The sequence below is a fragment of the Taeniopygia guttata genome, chromosome 3 (assembly GCF_048771995.1).
Source record: "Taeniopygia guttata chromosome 3, bTaeGut7.mat, whole genome shotgun sequence".
Classification (NCBI taxonomy): Eukaryota; Metazoa; Chordata; class Aves; order Passeriformes; family Estrildidae; genus Taeniopygia; species Taeniopygia guttata.
This window is the reverse complement of record NC_133027.1, coordinates 108,393,616-108,410,176: the sequence shown is the minus strand read 5'-3', so window position 1 is coordinate 108,410,176 and position 16,561 is coordinate 108,393,616. Positions and strand designations below refer to the sequence as shown.

Here is a 16,561-nt window from a genome sequence, read left to right as displayed (position 1 = left end):
TTTTTTTTTTTTTCCTGAAAGGGTATAATACTGCCAAAGCAGTTGGATGTCACTCTATCTTTTGAAGCCAGCTGAAAAACAATAATAGAGGTGACTTTTACTTTGCTGCTCTATTCAGATCTGGTCTTTTCTTTGATATAAATACATGTGCAGAAATGGGAGAAGGGAAGATGCTCTCTGTGGAGGGTTTGATAAGAAGCATTTAAACAGAGTTTGCCTTTGGACACTGTGGTGTAATGAAAAGATCTCAGCCCCTGTTCTGGGCAAATGGCATGGCCTGGTAGTAGAAGGTTCCATCTTCTCACCTGATCACTTTGAGGTTTCTATAGATGGCTGGGACAGAGATCACTGAAGGGGTTAAGTTGTAACTGGCACAGACAACATCAAAAAAGTTTATTAGCTGAAAAGTTTTCCACAGTTTATCTGTAAGACATGTGGTTTTGGTTTGGTTTTATAAACGGCAGTTCTAACAGATATACCAGTGTCAAATGCAGTTCTAGCAAGTTCTTCCATAAATAAAAGTCTTCCAAAACAAAGCCTGAAAGGAATAAATGGTGTGGTGTCAGATAGAAGGGAGCTTATTGTAAATCTGTGGCCACCTGAACAATAAGGTTGAGCAGCTTCATGGTGTTACTGTTTTGTGTCTTTTATAACCTACAGGAATGCTGGTTTTGGATTTTGAGTCTTTTTTAAGTAACAAGTTTTCATTTCTCAGGGCTGAAAATACACATCCATTTGAAAAGTGGTAGTTATAGAAGAGTGCCAATTTCTTTACGTGGATTTGCATTGGACAGTAGCTGTATGAACATAACGGTGCTCTGCTGGCAGCAGGAGTGCAGTCATGTTTGTTGTGTGTATTTTTGTAAATGGAAAAATATCATGTCTCAATTTATTGCTCTTAGTACACATTTCATTTTACATACATTTTGCATGCTTTGCTCAGCATGCAAAGATACAGAGGCGATTTATGTGGTTGTATGGGTTTTCCCCCCGGTACAAGTGTCCATATGAAGTTCACTAGTGAGCACAGAAAATATAATGAAATATTACTCTGTATGTTAATGGATGTTGTAGTAACATTCACCTAATCTGTTTTGGAGCTGGGTTTTTCTGTTTCCTTGTTTTGACTTTGTTTAATCAGTAAGTACCTGATAGCAGAAACTGGTCTTACACGTGGTGTCAGGCTGTGTGTGCACATCTACTTTTAGCATTTACCATTAATGCAAGACTAAAGAGGGGATTTACTGTCTGATGCAGCACTACAGGTGGGGTCTCAGCAGAGCAGAGTAGGAGGGCAGAATCCCCTCCCTCATCTCACTGGCAACACTGCCTTAGATCTGGCCCAGGATACAGTTGGCTTTCTGGGCTGCAAGTGCACGTCACAGGGTTACACTGAGCTTCTCATCAGCCTAACCATTTTAGGTACCTGTCATCTCTTGAAGAATGCCCATTAAAATGAAATCTTTTTAATTGTTATTAGCATTAAAAGCATTGCTGTTCAATCTCTCGTAATAGTTCTTTTCGTTTGATTGACAATTAGCAAATTAATGGGGAAAAGCCAGTTAATGCTATAGTCAGCTTCAGGATTGAAAGCTGTTCCTTACTTAATTTTTTTCCTTAATTATGGAAATATATGAAATACTGGGGAAAAGGTCAGGGTAGGTTGTGTGCTTGGGTATATTTTGTAGTTATTTGTCTTGTTGATAAAGGTTTTGTAATCTGTAATATTTTCTCTAGTCCAGATGATAATACCACTTAAAAACAACACTTAAGGGAACATTTTGGTTCACGAGATCCTATCCATTGCTGTTACAGGCAACCACATCCCATAATGCTATCCATAAACTGATCACAGCAGGACAACAGCTATTGTTTCTGCTTACCACTCATATGGAGTGTTGTCCTGCGACTTAGGGTTAAAACCATGCTCTGATTTCCAGCCATAGTGTGCTCGTGACCAAAAGAGTACAATTTTCTTTCATCTGTCAGAAGTGAGCTGCACACCAAGACAGAATTTAAGAAAACATTGTCAGTTCTGTCTCATTTTTCATCTAAGACAATTAGGCTTTTTAAAGACCCATTCTTCCCTGCAGCTTATCACTAAGTTTCTTGGCATGTAGTGTTCTGCACGTAATAGCTGGTACACAACTCGTCTCTCTGGACATTAGCAGCTCCTGTCCTGCCAGAGCTCAAATGGCACGAGATTGCCTTCCTGAAACCACTCAGCAGTCACTTAATTTTTTTTCTTCCCATATAGGGCAGGGCCTCCTAAGAATATTTAAGTGGTTTGCCTGTTCCTTCCTCACAGCTGCCTGTAAGACAGAGCATACCAGGGCACTCTGCACCATGTTGATCCTACTTTGAGTACATATCTTATTTCCTCTCCTATTTTTCCAAAACACATAAGAACAAAGGCATCTTGGCAAGTTGCTATGTACATGTGAACAAACATGTTGAAAGATTTATTTGTGACCAGAAAGTGGCACCATATTATTTGCTGTCAGTGAAGGTGACTCTGCTGCTAACTCATTACTTTCTAACTAGAGGTCAAGAGCTTAAATGAAGTTATGTATGGCAGCAATACATACAGTTGTTGTTACTGTATGTGATTTATGAATTGGAGGGATGTAAGGTCCTAACCAGAAACAATTTGTTCTAGATGACCCCAAAGCTGTAACTGATTGTCCTGATATAAAGAAAGCCTCAGCTGTGAATACATTAAGATTAACTTGTATTTAGCATGTTTTTTTTTTCCCGTACAATACTTTCCTGGAGTCTGCAGACTTTGGTGAATGTAATGCATAGGTTTAATTTGCAGGAAACTGGGAGACAGTGACTTCTAGATATAAATTTCTAATTGCAAAAGTGTTTTTCATTCACAACAGGAGTTTAATACAATACACTAGAAAGTTTGAATCATAAACTACTTTGAAAAATAACAAATACAGAATTTGTGGTCATAACTCAGTGATATTACAACATTGTAAAAAATCCTTTGACATTTGCATCTGATGTCAAGCCAGGAATTCCTAAAAATGAAATCTGTATCTTTGCTGAAGTTTGTAGTTCACTGAATTGAAGAACTACAGTACTGTATACTTCATAACTCAGTGGTTTTATTTTGATACATTAAAGGAAATGAAGCAGATAAAAATGTTTATTTAAAGTCCCAATTTAAAGTGCCAATATAAGAAAAAAAAAATTTGCAACCTGTTTTGCAATGGTTACAGTTTAGATTCCTCACTTAAGCATCTCCTAAATAAATTTATATTTGACTTACTAGTTCTTACCTGTAAGCTTTTAAATAATTCAGTTTGTTATTTACCATTTTATATTGCTTTTCTGTGTACAGGATGTGAACGAAGACCCCGGAGAAGATGTTGCACTTCTCTCCGTTAGTTTTGAGGATGCAGAAGCTACTCAGGTTTTTCCTAAGCTGTACCTCTCCCCTCGTATTGAACAGTGAGTGAGAGGTTTTTTCTGGCATGTTTATTCTACTTCATTTTGGCACTTTTCCAGTTTTTCCTGATATGTGTGATAACATACTATTGTATGATACACTATTATATAATACTATATAATATATAATAGTATGTATTATTTAGTAATATAATACTAATATACTATTGCTTTAAATTGCTTAAAGTTATAGTGGTTACTTTGAGTGTGTGTGTGGTGGAGAAATGACAGATCTTCTCTCAGTTAGTTCTGTTCATATGTGATACTTTTGTAGCATCACAATCTCTGAAAACCATGTTTGTCTTTGTGGCAGTATATTTTGAATGCCTTCTATGGTACAATATTGTGATAGCTTTAATTTTTTTTTTTCTTTTGAGAAGGTAAGTTCCCTGTATAAACATAATACATTTGAATAAATGATTGTTGTAGAAGCTAAAGGGCTTGGTTAACTATGGTTTTGGATTTTGCAGCTTAAGTAAATTATTTCTTTTCAGGAGAATATGGGAATATTTCATTTTAGGAGCATTGAACCTTACTGATCCATTTACCAGTTGGCAAATTTGCTGAGAAAGGGATTTTTACTCCTAAAACAGAAGACTGGGAACTCAAATTCAATCTGTTTTCATTAAATTTCTTTTCTTCCTTTTCTGAAATTGAAAATGTTTTAATATTTATACTTGTCTTCAGTATCTCAGTCTTGTAATGCTTAAAAAAATAACTATGTCAGACTTTTCAGGTATACCACATTCAAACTGGTATACCATTGTTTCAGTGATGTGTTGTTTTTTTGCTAATGGAGCACTTGACTTTCCTCTGAACTGGTGATGATTGTTCTCTGTGGAGGAAAGATGGGAAATACTGACTACCACAGTTTTATAATAACCTGGGGAGAAAGTTTGTGTCAGTGAAGAAACGTAGTATCTTGACATTTTTGATCAACAGAGTATTGATCTGGATAAACACTTGGATGCAGTTTAGAAAATAAAAACCTGGATTTGACTTAGATAAAGACATAAGACTTCCAAGATACTTTGAGAAAATGTAGGTGACGTGTGCATGTGCAAACACACAGATAATGTATTTAGTAGCTTTCACATTTTCATACTTTTCATCAATTCATTCCTTTTTGTCAGCATCAGCTGAGGGAATAATTGTCATCAAATATGTAATTATCCTTCTATGTTCCAGAGGATTCTTATTCTGAACTCTTAAAAGCAAATGGGCTACCATTAGTTTCCATTGTATTTCCAGCTGCAGTCACATGTTGATGGTTGAGTATGTTTCAGGCCACCCAGGTATATCTGTCTAAATCATCCACAAGCTAATGAATATGTTGCGTATTTTCCCACTTTCAGCAGTATCTTTAGAAAGATGTTAACCTCGTGATACCTAGCAGAATAGCAATACAAAGGAAGTCTTTGTCTTCCTAAAAGTATTGCATTTTCTCTCAGTGCCCTAAAGAGCATCTGATTTTAGATGTGTGATTTAGAGCGATACAGCAGAAAGATACTTGAGTGGTATTGGAATATATCTGACACTGTAGTGTATTTATGGCTTTTGTCATTTATAGCTAATGCAGTTATGTTAAAATGATGCTAGTAAACCCTGGAGTTCCGTGCCACACCTTGTCACGTTATCTGTGTGTTGAGGTTGAGATACTTAACTCATCTCAGTCAATCTGTTTTTCTGCATTTGTAACATTTCATCATTTGTAACATACATCACAGTATCCAGGAACTGATAATACATAATTACTGAAGTTGCTTGTGAGCTGCTGCACCTCCCTTTATGCCACTGGCGACTTCTTATGTGCCATGAAAAAATGTATGGGTGTGTTTCCAGTGTTTGTGAAATTGTACTTTAATAGCAAACATTCAGTTCTCTCTTGTTCTTTCCCAAAACCAATCTCTGCTGTGTTTAGCAAGGCCTGACAGTCTAGATATTTAACTTCCCAGTGTTTGGGAACTGAAGCAACAATGTGTACTTCTTTATACTTTTTGCCAAAAGTATAAAAAGCCTCAAGAAGCCCTCAGGATTAGTATAATGACTTGAGGCCATGGCATGTTACATTTGAATTGTGTTCTGCTTATAAAGGTCTTTCCTGCTGCTCACAGTAATTGGATCTACAAAAGCCATGTAAGCAAATTAACAGTGTTTTTGTTCTATGCAGCAGATTTTGAGATGTTCCAAGTAATAGTTGATAGTTCCCAACATAACAGTCACAAGAACTCAACAGAACATGAAAAATACCAAATTCCCACAATTATTTTGCTAACACTAAAATGTATTCACATTAGGAAGAATGAGCAAACAGGAATAGCATTTTCCTGACATATGAAATAACATTTCAGGTTTGTGGAGCAATAAGAGGAAAAGGGTCTGTTTGTGTAAAGTGAGTTATCTCCTGCTTTCCCAGGAGGTTTCATTGCTCTTGTGCTCTCCATATAAACACACATTCCTGCATTGCCCTTTCTAAAAATGATGCATACCCACAGATCTTGTCAGCAAATTTGAGTCCTAGAAATGTGAATATAGGTTTTTTTGCTTTGAAGGGTTTCTGTAAAGCACATTTGCTCTATTTTTTTTTAAATTGATAGTAGACATAATGATACTAAGACTTTGACTGCACTTTGTCATAGACTATAAGAGAGATTTCCAAAATCAGGGAAATGTCCACCTTTTAGGCTTGGGGTGAAGATGTTAATGCACTGGTTGGCTTGAAAAGGTTCACATATTGAAGCAGCAGGTAGAAATGCAGTAGAGAAGAGTTGTGGATCATCCAAGTCAATAATGATGCTTTATTGACTTGTATGGTGTGATGTCTGGCTGCAAGATTGTCAAGTGCAGTTCTAACAATCAACTAACCAAACCCATATTTATGGATGGGAATTACTCATATTAATTTATAAAAATCTCATCAGTAACTATTCATAACAATACCTGGTTTCATTCTTTCATTAAAACATGCTAATTTGAAAAGTTCATTTCTATACTATTTCTTCCAAACACATTAACAGCAACTTTTAAGGTCTCCTACATTTGAAATCAGTCACTTAAAAAGCTTACATTCCATAGAGTTAATAATTCTGACTTCTTATTGCATTACATCAATAAACAGATGCCAGTAACAGTTACTTTCAATTATTTCAAAATTAGACCAAAATAAAATTAAACATGAGATATTTATGAGATGTATTTGTTTTTTAAAAGCTACTATCTTTACTGTAGTATCATAGAAAACAGTTTCTGCACACTTCTGTAGGAAGTGGTAAGCTGAGAAACCACACAGACTGACCACACAACTTGAGAGACTGGTGCTTGTCAGCATCCATGAGTGTGTCCCCAGCTCATCCTTCCCTTCCTCCCTCCTCAGGGTGGGGGACTTGTCTTGGGATGCTCTCCATCCTCTGCTGAGCTGCTGTGCTTTGGGAAGAGGGTCATACAGCTGAGCTAGGTAGGCACAGCCATGCTCTAAGGCATGATAAGGACCTGCTGGGATATTTACCCTTTATGTCTCTGATGCATTTGCATGAGTTGTTCACAGTGGCTCTGAACCTGTTGGTAGAAAGCATCTTGTTCAAAATTGCCTTTCTAGTGAAAGTATACTAGATACTTGTATGGCATGGAAATTTGTAATAAAACTGCCCATCATATCTTTGTTGCCCATTTATTAAAAGTCATTAGACTCTAAATCCAAAGAATCAGTTCAGGGTTGAACAGCTGATTTCTATATTAATGCTTAAAAGTTTGTGTAAGCATACTACACATGAATGTGGATCAGAAGGTTTTGGGCTTTTTTCTTAAGAGAAAAAAATTTGATGTATGTAATTTTTTTTTCCTTTGTGAGTCATCCATGCTAAAGAACATAAAAATGGGTTCATCTTGGTTCACATTTTAAGAAAAAACTATATTAGGGTAGAAAGGCTGTTGCTCAGTGAATGCTGTGTTCCCTGTGTTCACAGAAATAATCCTGCAATAAACACTGTTGTCCTGGAGGGCTTTTCTCTGATAAATATGCAGACGTGAATATGCTAAGAAAACCAGCTGTCAGTAGAAGTTGTTTTGCTTAAATGGATCAGGCTCCATGCTTTGGGGACTGAAATGGTCGTTTTTTACTGGTCTGGGAGCTGTGCCAGAGGGTTCTTTGTGACTGAGGGTGTTATGCAGAGTTTGGTGACTGCGTTTAACCTTCCCATACAGGCAGGGGAGAGTAACAAGAACCTGATCTGAACTCTTTGGTTCTGAATGTTCCTGTATGTTTTTCACTAATGGAAGAAAAAATTGAAGAGAAAATGAAACATATGTTTGCTTTGAGGTATTTCCTCTCTGTTACCTGTGCTTTCTGCTGGGAGTTGGAAGAAGAAAACCATAGAATAATACCCATTGTGCTTAGGCCTTTTTATATGTCTGCTTTGTAGAAGTCAGAAGATCTTCAATTTGGCATATTAAAATGTGATTATTATTGTGAATTGATGATTTCAGTAGAATTGTTTGTAGTCATCCACGGCAGTCCATGGCTTCTTCAAATCCCATAGCATCTTTTCAGACGTGGGAGGTGGGAGGAATAGGAGTTGCTGTGCAGAGCTTCCTGTTCCATTGGGCTTTGTTTGGTCAGTGCCTGGCCCGTGCAATAGACATTTACATTTACTGCCTGCTGTGTGCTATGCCCCCATCAGCCAAGGCTTCAGAAACTATAGCCAGTACCATAACCTGATTGCCAACCTAGCACTGCTTTGTACTCTGCTTGAGTCCAAAAAAATAATCTGTTTTGCTGCTACCAACGTTTGCTGGCATATTGACAGCTTCAGAAGAGATCAGGACAGACTGGGACTGGCAGTCAAAGCAGATTGACTTGTGCTTCTATTCCAGGTGTTCAGCTGTACTGATTGTTCTTTTTTTTTCTTCCCGCTGAAGCAGCTGTAGAGCAATTAGTGAAAATAGTTGTAGGAGAGCTAAGATTATGTGTCCATCATCTAAATTGTGCTTTAATGCTGGATATGTTAATGCTGTCTTTAAATGGCTCAGTTAGTAAGATTTTTAAGTCAGTTAAGAGACTAAGCAATTAGACCTATTTGTTGAGGTATGAAATACTTGAGGCAGTTCTGTGGGACCAATTTTGTTGCTAGGTAATGATGTACCAGCTTCCCTGTATAGGAGGTATGGGGCAGTTTTTGGTCTGATGTATCTTTTGTGGCAATCCGGAGCTCATTGTTGCCTCAAGTCTCAGAGGAAAACTTAGAGCTGAGTATTGGGTAGGGTTTGTGTCTTCTGGAGGTTTTCTCAGGCTCTGAGTGTCAGTCTGTATGTTTAAGGTTCTGCAGTGTGATGGTGGAGGGAGTATTTTTACATGATGTATCAAGCACTTTATCACTTAAAGGATTTTCTTGTATGGTTGAAATACACATACAGAAAAATTCATTAGTAAAAAATCACAGAAGAAAATGAAAAAGTGATTCAATACAACCCTCTTCAACTCCCTCTGGATACTTCTGACTAGGGCAGAATGGTCTACAGAAATTTCACAAATTTTAAACCCATTTGATTCCTTTAGATCAAATCTCTCCATTAAGTTGTTGCCTTTTTTCACTTGTACACATGTAATTTATTTCAGGCTACTCTAATTAAGCATCTAATTTTGTGTCATGTTAGTTGTCATGTGCTATAAATATGCTACCTTTCATTGTAATAATCTGTGTTTCAACACAGGAATTTCTAAGCATCATTATAAATCTGTACTCAACTAAAATATCTTCCTCAGGATTTTATTGTGATATCACTGCCTCTAGGCATGTTTATCCACCTACAAAGAGTGAAAATGAAGGAAAAAGGGAACAGAGTGATTTTTTTGGAGGACATCAGACATTATTATTCATTAAGGTGTTCTTGATTCTTTTCTGTTGTCCATATGTTTAAACTTGTATTTTTGTACAGTGGGATTGTCAAAAGCACTTTTAATTAGTCAAAACTAATCCTGGAAACAGTATTAATACTTACTGTCATCTTCATTTCTAGCTAAGTCAGTACTTAGTATTTTTGAAATCTTCCCCTCTCTCTGCAATAGGGGTTATTTTTTAAATTACTTTCTTAGATTGTGTTTATTTTGATACTGAAATTCATTTCAGGAACAAAAGGTCCTAGAGAACTCTGGACCATTGGTAGGGACAGTTTGAACTCCTTGAAATGTTTTCTGCAACATTAATTAGGCTGACAAAAGAAATTTGTAGCAGGTGTCATCTTTTTATTGTGTGGCATTTGGTGTGGCTGCAATAGGGTCTGGTGATTTGGGTTAAGTGTTAACCAAAACAATTACTGACTAGTGTTTCTTCAAAATTCAGTGGGAAAATCAGGTTTAGGTAAAATTCATATGTAGTGGAATTTGGAGTTTTTCTGGGTTTTTTTATGAAGTTTTTTCTTTCATTGATAACATCCTGGCATTAAATTCTGCTACAAAAAAAAAGAAAGCAGCACTTAGATACAAAGTTAGATTGCTGGAAATCACAGCTGAAGCAGTAGTTTCTCTGTTGTTAAACAGACTTAATTCCAAAGACTGCCTCTTTGGAGTTAAATTGCTGTTGCAGAGGAAAAGTGCTTCAAAGTTACTGACAGCATCAAATTTTAAAATCACCTGACAAGTTTGAGGCTTCTGGTAATTTATCAGTAAATGTAGTCATAGAATAATTTAGGTTGAAAAATGTCTTTGAGATCATCACGTTCAAATGTAAACTCAACACTACCAAGTCCACCATGTCTCTAAGTACCACATCTACACATCTGGTAATACCTCCAGGGGTGGTGACTACACCACTTCTCTGGGCAGCCTGCTCCAGTGTTTGGCAATCCTTCAGGTGAAGAAAATTTCCCTAATATCCAATCTTAACTTCCCCTGGTGCAACTTGAGGTGATTTCCTCTTCTCCTATCACTTGTTATTTACAAGAAGAGGCTGATTCCCACCTGGCTGCATCCTGCTTTCAGGTAGTTGGAGAGCAAGATAAGGTCTCTGAGCCTCCTTCTCTCTAAGCTAAACTACTTCAGCTCCCTCACTTCTCCTCATAGGATTTGTGTTCCTGATCCTTTATCAGCTCCATTGCTCTTCTCCAGACATGCTCAAGCACTTCAATGTTTTTCTTGTAGTGAGTGACCCAAAACTGGACACTGCACTCAAGGTGTGGCCTCACCAGTTCTGAGTGCACAGAGACAATCACTGCCCCAGTCCTGCTGGCCACACTATTTCTGATATGGACCAGGATGTCACTGGCCTTCTTCACCACCTGGGCACACCCTGGGTCATGTTCAACTGCTATTCACCAGCAGCCCCAGGTTCTTTTCAACTGGGCAGCTTTTCAGATACAGTTCCCCAAGTCTCTAGTGTTGCAAGAGGTTGTTGTGACCCAAGTGCAGGACCCAGCACTTCATCTTATTGAACCTCATACTGGCCTCAGCCTATCAATCTGGTCAGATCCCCCTGTAGACTCTTCCTGCCCTCCAGCAGATCAGCACTCCCATCTAACTTGGTGTCATGTGAAAATTCAAACAGGGGCACTTGATCCCCTCATCCAGATCATCAGTAAAGATTTTCAACTGAACTGGCCCCAGTTCTGAGCCCTGGGCCAGATGCCAGCTGGATGTAACTCCATTCGCCGCCACTCTCTGGGCCCGGTCATCCAGCCAGTTTTTTACCCCATGAAGAGGGCACCTGCCCAAGCCATGGGCTGTCAGCACCTCCAGGAGAATTTAGTAGGAAGTGATGCCAAAGGCTTGTCAATGACAACATCTGCAGCCTTTTCCTCATCCACTTAATGGGTCACCCTGTCACAGAAAGAGACCAAGTTGATCAAGTGGGACCACCTTTCATAAACACATGCTGGTTGTGCATGATCCCCTGATTGTTCTGCACGTGCCATGTGGTGATACTCAAGATAATCTGCTCCATGACCTTCCCCAGTACAAGGACTAACAGGCCTGTAGTTGCCCAGATCCTCCTGATCGTTCTTATAGATGGTCATTACATTTGCTGATGTCCAGTCAACTGGGACCTCCTTGTTTCACCAGGACTGCTGGCAAAGGATGGAAAGTGGCACGAGCAGTTCATGGAAGGTTTTTCTTTCAGATCAGACCTGAGATTTAGTTGTTGTACTGTATTCGTTCTAACTGGGTAATAATTTCAAAAACTGTCAAGCAGTAGTTAAATGAGTTAATTAGAATCTTGGCAGAAAATGCAGTGGGTATGGAAAGGCACATTTATTCAACAGTTATGAAAACTCAGATTTCCTAGAGTACACTTTGAACCCACTTTTGTTGCTGCGTGGGTATTTTTCCCAGTTCTTGATGCAAATGCAAACCCACCACTACAGAACGTGGTATCTTAACAAAGTATGCTTTCTTGAAGTTGATTTTTGCATATTTGGGATATGGGGTTTGCTTTCTGAATATGGTGATTAAACCATTTGTCTTCGGAGAATTTCATTCTGATTGTGATCTGCATATTAGTGTTCTGTCTTCAGACTTTTTCTATATTATTATTTAAAACTATTAAGAAAACTTCAGCTACTGTTTAATGTTTGCTTCCAAATGGTCATATTCAATTGGTACAAATCTCTGACCCCTGGAAAGTGAAAAGTTAAGGATTTTCAGATATAACCCGTGACAAGTGTGAAAAACAGAATTAAGCTGTATGTGAAAGAACTCAGTTTTGATTGTCTCTGTTATCTTCTCCCTCTGCCCCTCATCCCTGCATTGGGGAGAGCTGGTAGTACCTGCTAGGAACCACATTCCTGTTACTGATGTTCCAGGAAGGAATGTGGCAGTACAGGGAGCATGAATTGAGGAGGATGGCAAAGGAATTGAGGAGTGTGGGGGATCTGATGGGCAGGAGGGAGAATATAAGGGGAGGGCCCCACTGTTTGTGTGATAAAAGATTGTAGTGTGCTCTCTGACATTACCAGAAGGGCTGGTTTCCCTGCCAATGTGTCTTTTTCTCATACACTTCTTTACCCCACAATACTACTGGGTAGTACTAGTCTCAGTTTCCTTTGCTTTCTGCCTCCCATCTTTCCTGCAAATAATCAATGTCATTTTAAACTTGATGCCTTCTTGAAAGGAACATTAATACCTCCTTAACTATCCATTGTAGGAAGATGCCATTTTCCCAAAATAAATAATGGCTGATTTTTAAAATGTGACTACAGAATTTCTGGGGGGTTCCTTTTCCCTAATTATTGTCAAGAATGTGGTTCATTGTATTGCTTATTTTATTTAAAGCATGTGAGACAGTCACTGTCTGTCCCACTACTTAACTACTACAAGCTGCTTGGCTGGTTGTGACTGGACATACCTGGAGAAAATGTATAAAATGCATTATCAAAGGTGAGACTTTTTCACTGAATAGTCTTTTCCTAGATAACAGATTCCCCTTCAGGAATATCGTGAACTTCTTTCCTAGGAGCTTTAATCTGAAGAGTCCCCTTAAAAAATCACGAGGATCTGTTGAATTTTGAACCTGGCACAGGCATCCTCTAACAAAACTAAACTTCAGCTATGTTTAAATGAAAGTGCAGACTATAGGCAACAAATCATATGGCCATTGTGTTAATGAATGGGACTCTTTTTATGTGTAGTTTGGAAAAACATACTTGTGTGTCAACAAAGAATATTACAGAATTTAAATGAGAGATCTTGTGTGTGATATTTAGTATGTGCATGCAGTACGTGTCAAACAACCCATGGAGGAAGACAAGTTAAATTTGGCAAGAACTGAAAATGAAGATGATGAAAGTGTAGATTCTTTTTAGTTGGATTTTCAAACTAAATTCTTTGAGTTGGTTTCTGGCCAGGGGCCGCTAAAAATACATGAAGAAGAAACTTAATTTCAGCAGACAAAACTCTGTTAGTACTGAAGTTGCAGACACCACAGTGCAGTGGAAAAACCTGTACAAATAGAGCGAGACAATTCTGCTTGCAGATATTTGCTGTTGAAGCCAATAAAAGGGCTGTGCTCTTCTGTGTGGTTTAGTGATGTCAAGCACTGCTTGCTGGAGGCAGCTGTGCTACTGCAATGCTTTCCTGACCTTAAATAGCCTATATGCTGGGTAATGCAAGTGTTCAAATATAAATACAGGGCATGTAAGGACAGAGGGAGGCCAGAAAAGCCACCAAGGCCCCTTCCCTCCCCTGAATTAGTCAGTGTCTTCCTCAGTATTCTTCTCTTCTGGTATTTGTCCAAGATATTTACAAAACCGTTTAGACTAATTGTTCCCTTGTGTTGCCTCAGCACTGTTTATTCCATATGTTAAGTACTGCGTGCGAAGCAGTTCAGCTCTTCAGTGTGACTGCTGCTTGCTTTCCTTTCCTTTTCCTTTCTTTGGGGTTGTCTTTGATATAAACCCAAACAGTTGTGCAACCTCTGTCTGTCCCAGGAGGTTGTGTGTGCCCACTGCTCTTCCCTAGACCTCTCCACGCAGGCAGGGCTTTCTGGGACATTCTCTGGAGGTAGTTCCTTCAGGTCATGTTTTTGGTCAACTTCCCAGATTTTTTTTTTTTTCCTTTACTCTGTAATGGCAAGATGGTTAGATGACATGTATGTGTAATTATGTAGTGATTCTCCTAATTTGTTCTATGGCTGAAATATTGTGTTTCTTTTGTTCCTGCAATGAATGTGTAACTTGCTTTCTACCTCCTCAAATCCTGTTGTTTTAAATTTGTACTCTTGTTTTTGTTCATTTACCTATCACTTAGGTTTCTCATACTGCCTTCTATGGATTTTTTTTTTTCTTTACATTCAATCTCTATTTTCTGGTTTCTCTTTCAACTGTTCATTTTTAGCTCTGCACACATCTCTGAAAATTTGTTTTGTTTTCAAGAAGTGAGGCTCCCTTTTTTGCATGCCAGGTAGCAGTTTTTCCTGCAGTTGATGTAGAAACTGCAAGGATAATTGAATGATGAATGTACATCCTGACAAAGCAAGTCTTGTTGAAAGTTTAGGTAACATAAACTTAGGTAAATGTTTAGGTAACATTTGATCTAAAAAATCTAACAGCCCTTTTAATTGTGTGATACAGAGAATCAGTGCATGTCAAGAACAATCATTTAATGTTGTCTGCAATTCCAGTGCCTTTGTTGTTCTTAATTTTAAAGCACTTTAACATTAGATTTTTTAACTCTGTTTATTTTACAGTTCTTTTAACATTATTTCTCTTCACAATTAATTGTTTCCATTTATAAAAGTAGTGAAACCTTCAGGATTTTTATGCAATAGTGAAAGCAAAAACATTTCATTATATTGTATTTATCTACATATAATTGAAAAACCATTTTTCCCCTCTGTGACAGTATTCTATTTAGACTACAGTCTCAGCATTAAAAATTTCTCACTACCATTAATTTCTTTACTGCCTTTCATAGTATGACATTAAAATTTTGGAGGTCGCATCAATTCATAAAATACATCAAGTGCCTTAACCCAGGATAGCTGGAGTGGTTTTATTGCAAAGGAACTCTGAGGCATCTGGGCCAGCTTCCTGCTTGGCATCAGACTGCCACCAGCACTAGCTCAGGTTTTGTGTTGCAGAGTTTGTCCAGGTCTTGAGCGCTTTCCAGTGGAGATCCTGCAGGCTCCCTGAGGAACCAGCCTGCTGCTCTGCCACCCTCCTTAGAGAAGGACCTCTTCTGAAAGACCAGTCTGGGACTCCTAAGGCCTCAGCTGTCCCAGTCCTTGGAAGGTAAATGTCCCTTCAGCCTGAAGCTGTGCAGTTGGTCGTAGCAGAATTGCACAATGTTGTTAGCAGGATGCCATGTTCTGCAGTGTGGAAGAAAAGGCTTTTTTAGTTAGTCTCATCATGCTTCTCCAGCAGCAGGGACGTCTGAGTTCTTAAGGACATATTGCTCTCTAGGATTTGTTCTGGCTGGAGGTCATGATAAGCTGGTAGAAAGTTAAATTAAGTCCTTATCTCACTTCTGTCACAGTGAAAGGATAACACGAGGAACAAGAGCATGAGTTCTCTGCATTCTGAGAAGTATCACAAAGTCCTTTTGGACTGGTGCATAGCATAAATTAGAACAGTGCATGGGACCAATATTGAAGAATTTGGGTCAGTATTATGGGTGGTGTTACGCCTTGCAACACCAAGGCACATAATACTGGGAAATCTCTTTTACTTTATTTTTTTGGCTCTGTGTACTGAAAGCTTCAAGTTGCCTTTTCAATACACAGATGCTAATTTGTATTTTCCTTTCTTAATTTCATATACTATAGCAGAATTTTTTAAAGAGTAAATAAATACCCTGAAATAGAACACTAGTCATTAGCAGTGAATGATCCTGGCAATGCAACTGGCGTTGCTGAGTACTTTACACATACAACTGAGTACACTTAAAATGTTAGGAAAAAGGATAGATTTATCCTGATTTTGTTTGTTATACTAATGCTGTGAAAGTCTAGCATTCTATTTTTGTTCATCCACCAATCTGTTCAGCATATTTTGTTTAATAGTTCAATGGTAGAGTCTATATGCAACCACCCATGTTACATCAGACTCTGCAACTGGAATGTTGTTTACTTTTCACCAAGGCAACTCCCTGTTTTTGTTAATTAATATCTAACAAGGTCCTACAGCTGATTCCCTTTAAAGTCAAGAATGTAGGGGTGTAGAGGGTTTATAAGCACACTGTGCTAGCAGCAGTGTCTTTTGTACAAGTGACCTGTTAAAGGACATGGTGGGATGTCCTTTTTTCATTTCATCAAAGGGATGGATGTTTTCATTTTTATGTGTGTGCATATTCTTTTATTCTTCTGCAGTTTTCTTGGGCAGGTTATGTTTGTACTGCATGTGCATACCCCTTTAATACATGGTGCCATGAAGTTACTTTCTAAAGCCACAGAAGGAAACTGAAAAAATTTGTGGGAAAGTCTTCTGCACCATTCTCTCACCATTCTTGTGGGGACTAAAGGAGAGCTCACGTTTCTGACATGGTCAAATTGACAACAGTGGTTCATGTCTAAAATGCATTTTATTATTTTTATTATTTTTGACAACAAGCCATCCCTTGCATGTCATAATTACCACAGTACCAGAAAGGATTTTTTTGATAACTGTTTAGGAGTTTTAT

The 16,561-nt window shown here is 38.2% G+C and overlaps 1 protein-coding gene across 4 annotated transcripts in view; it reads left to right on the top strand.

Annotated features, from left to right (window-relative positions):
• The window catches only part of BABAM2 (BRISC and BRCA1 A complex member 2), a 159,857-nt gene that overhangs the window by 83,479 nt on the left and 59,817 nt on the right, over positions 1-16,561 (top strand). For all 4 annotated transcript variants that reach the window (XR_005980028.2, XR_005980029.2, XM_030269196.4 and 1 more), the window contains one exon: positions 3,353-3,462. Coding sequence is in view for 2 of the 4 variants with exons in the window: in XM_030269196.4 (XP_030125056.1) it covers positions 3,353-3,462 (110 nt within the window). In the remaining 2 variants the exon portion in view is untranslated. The remainder of the gene's footprint in view (positions 1-3,352; positions 3,463-16,561) is intronic.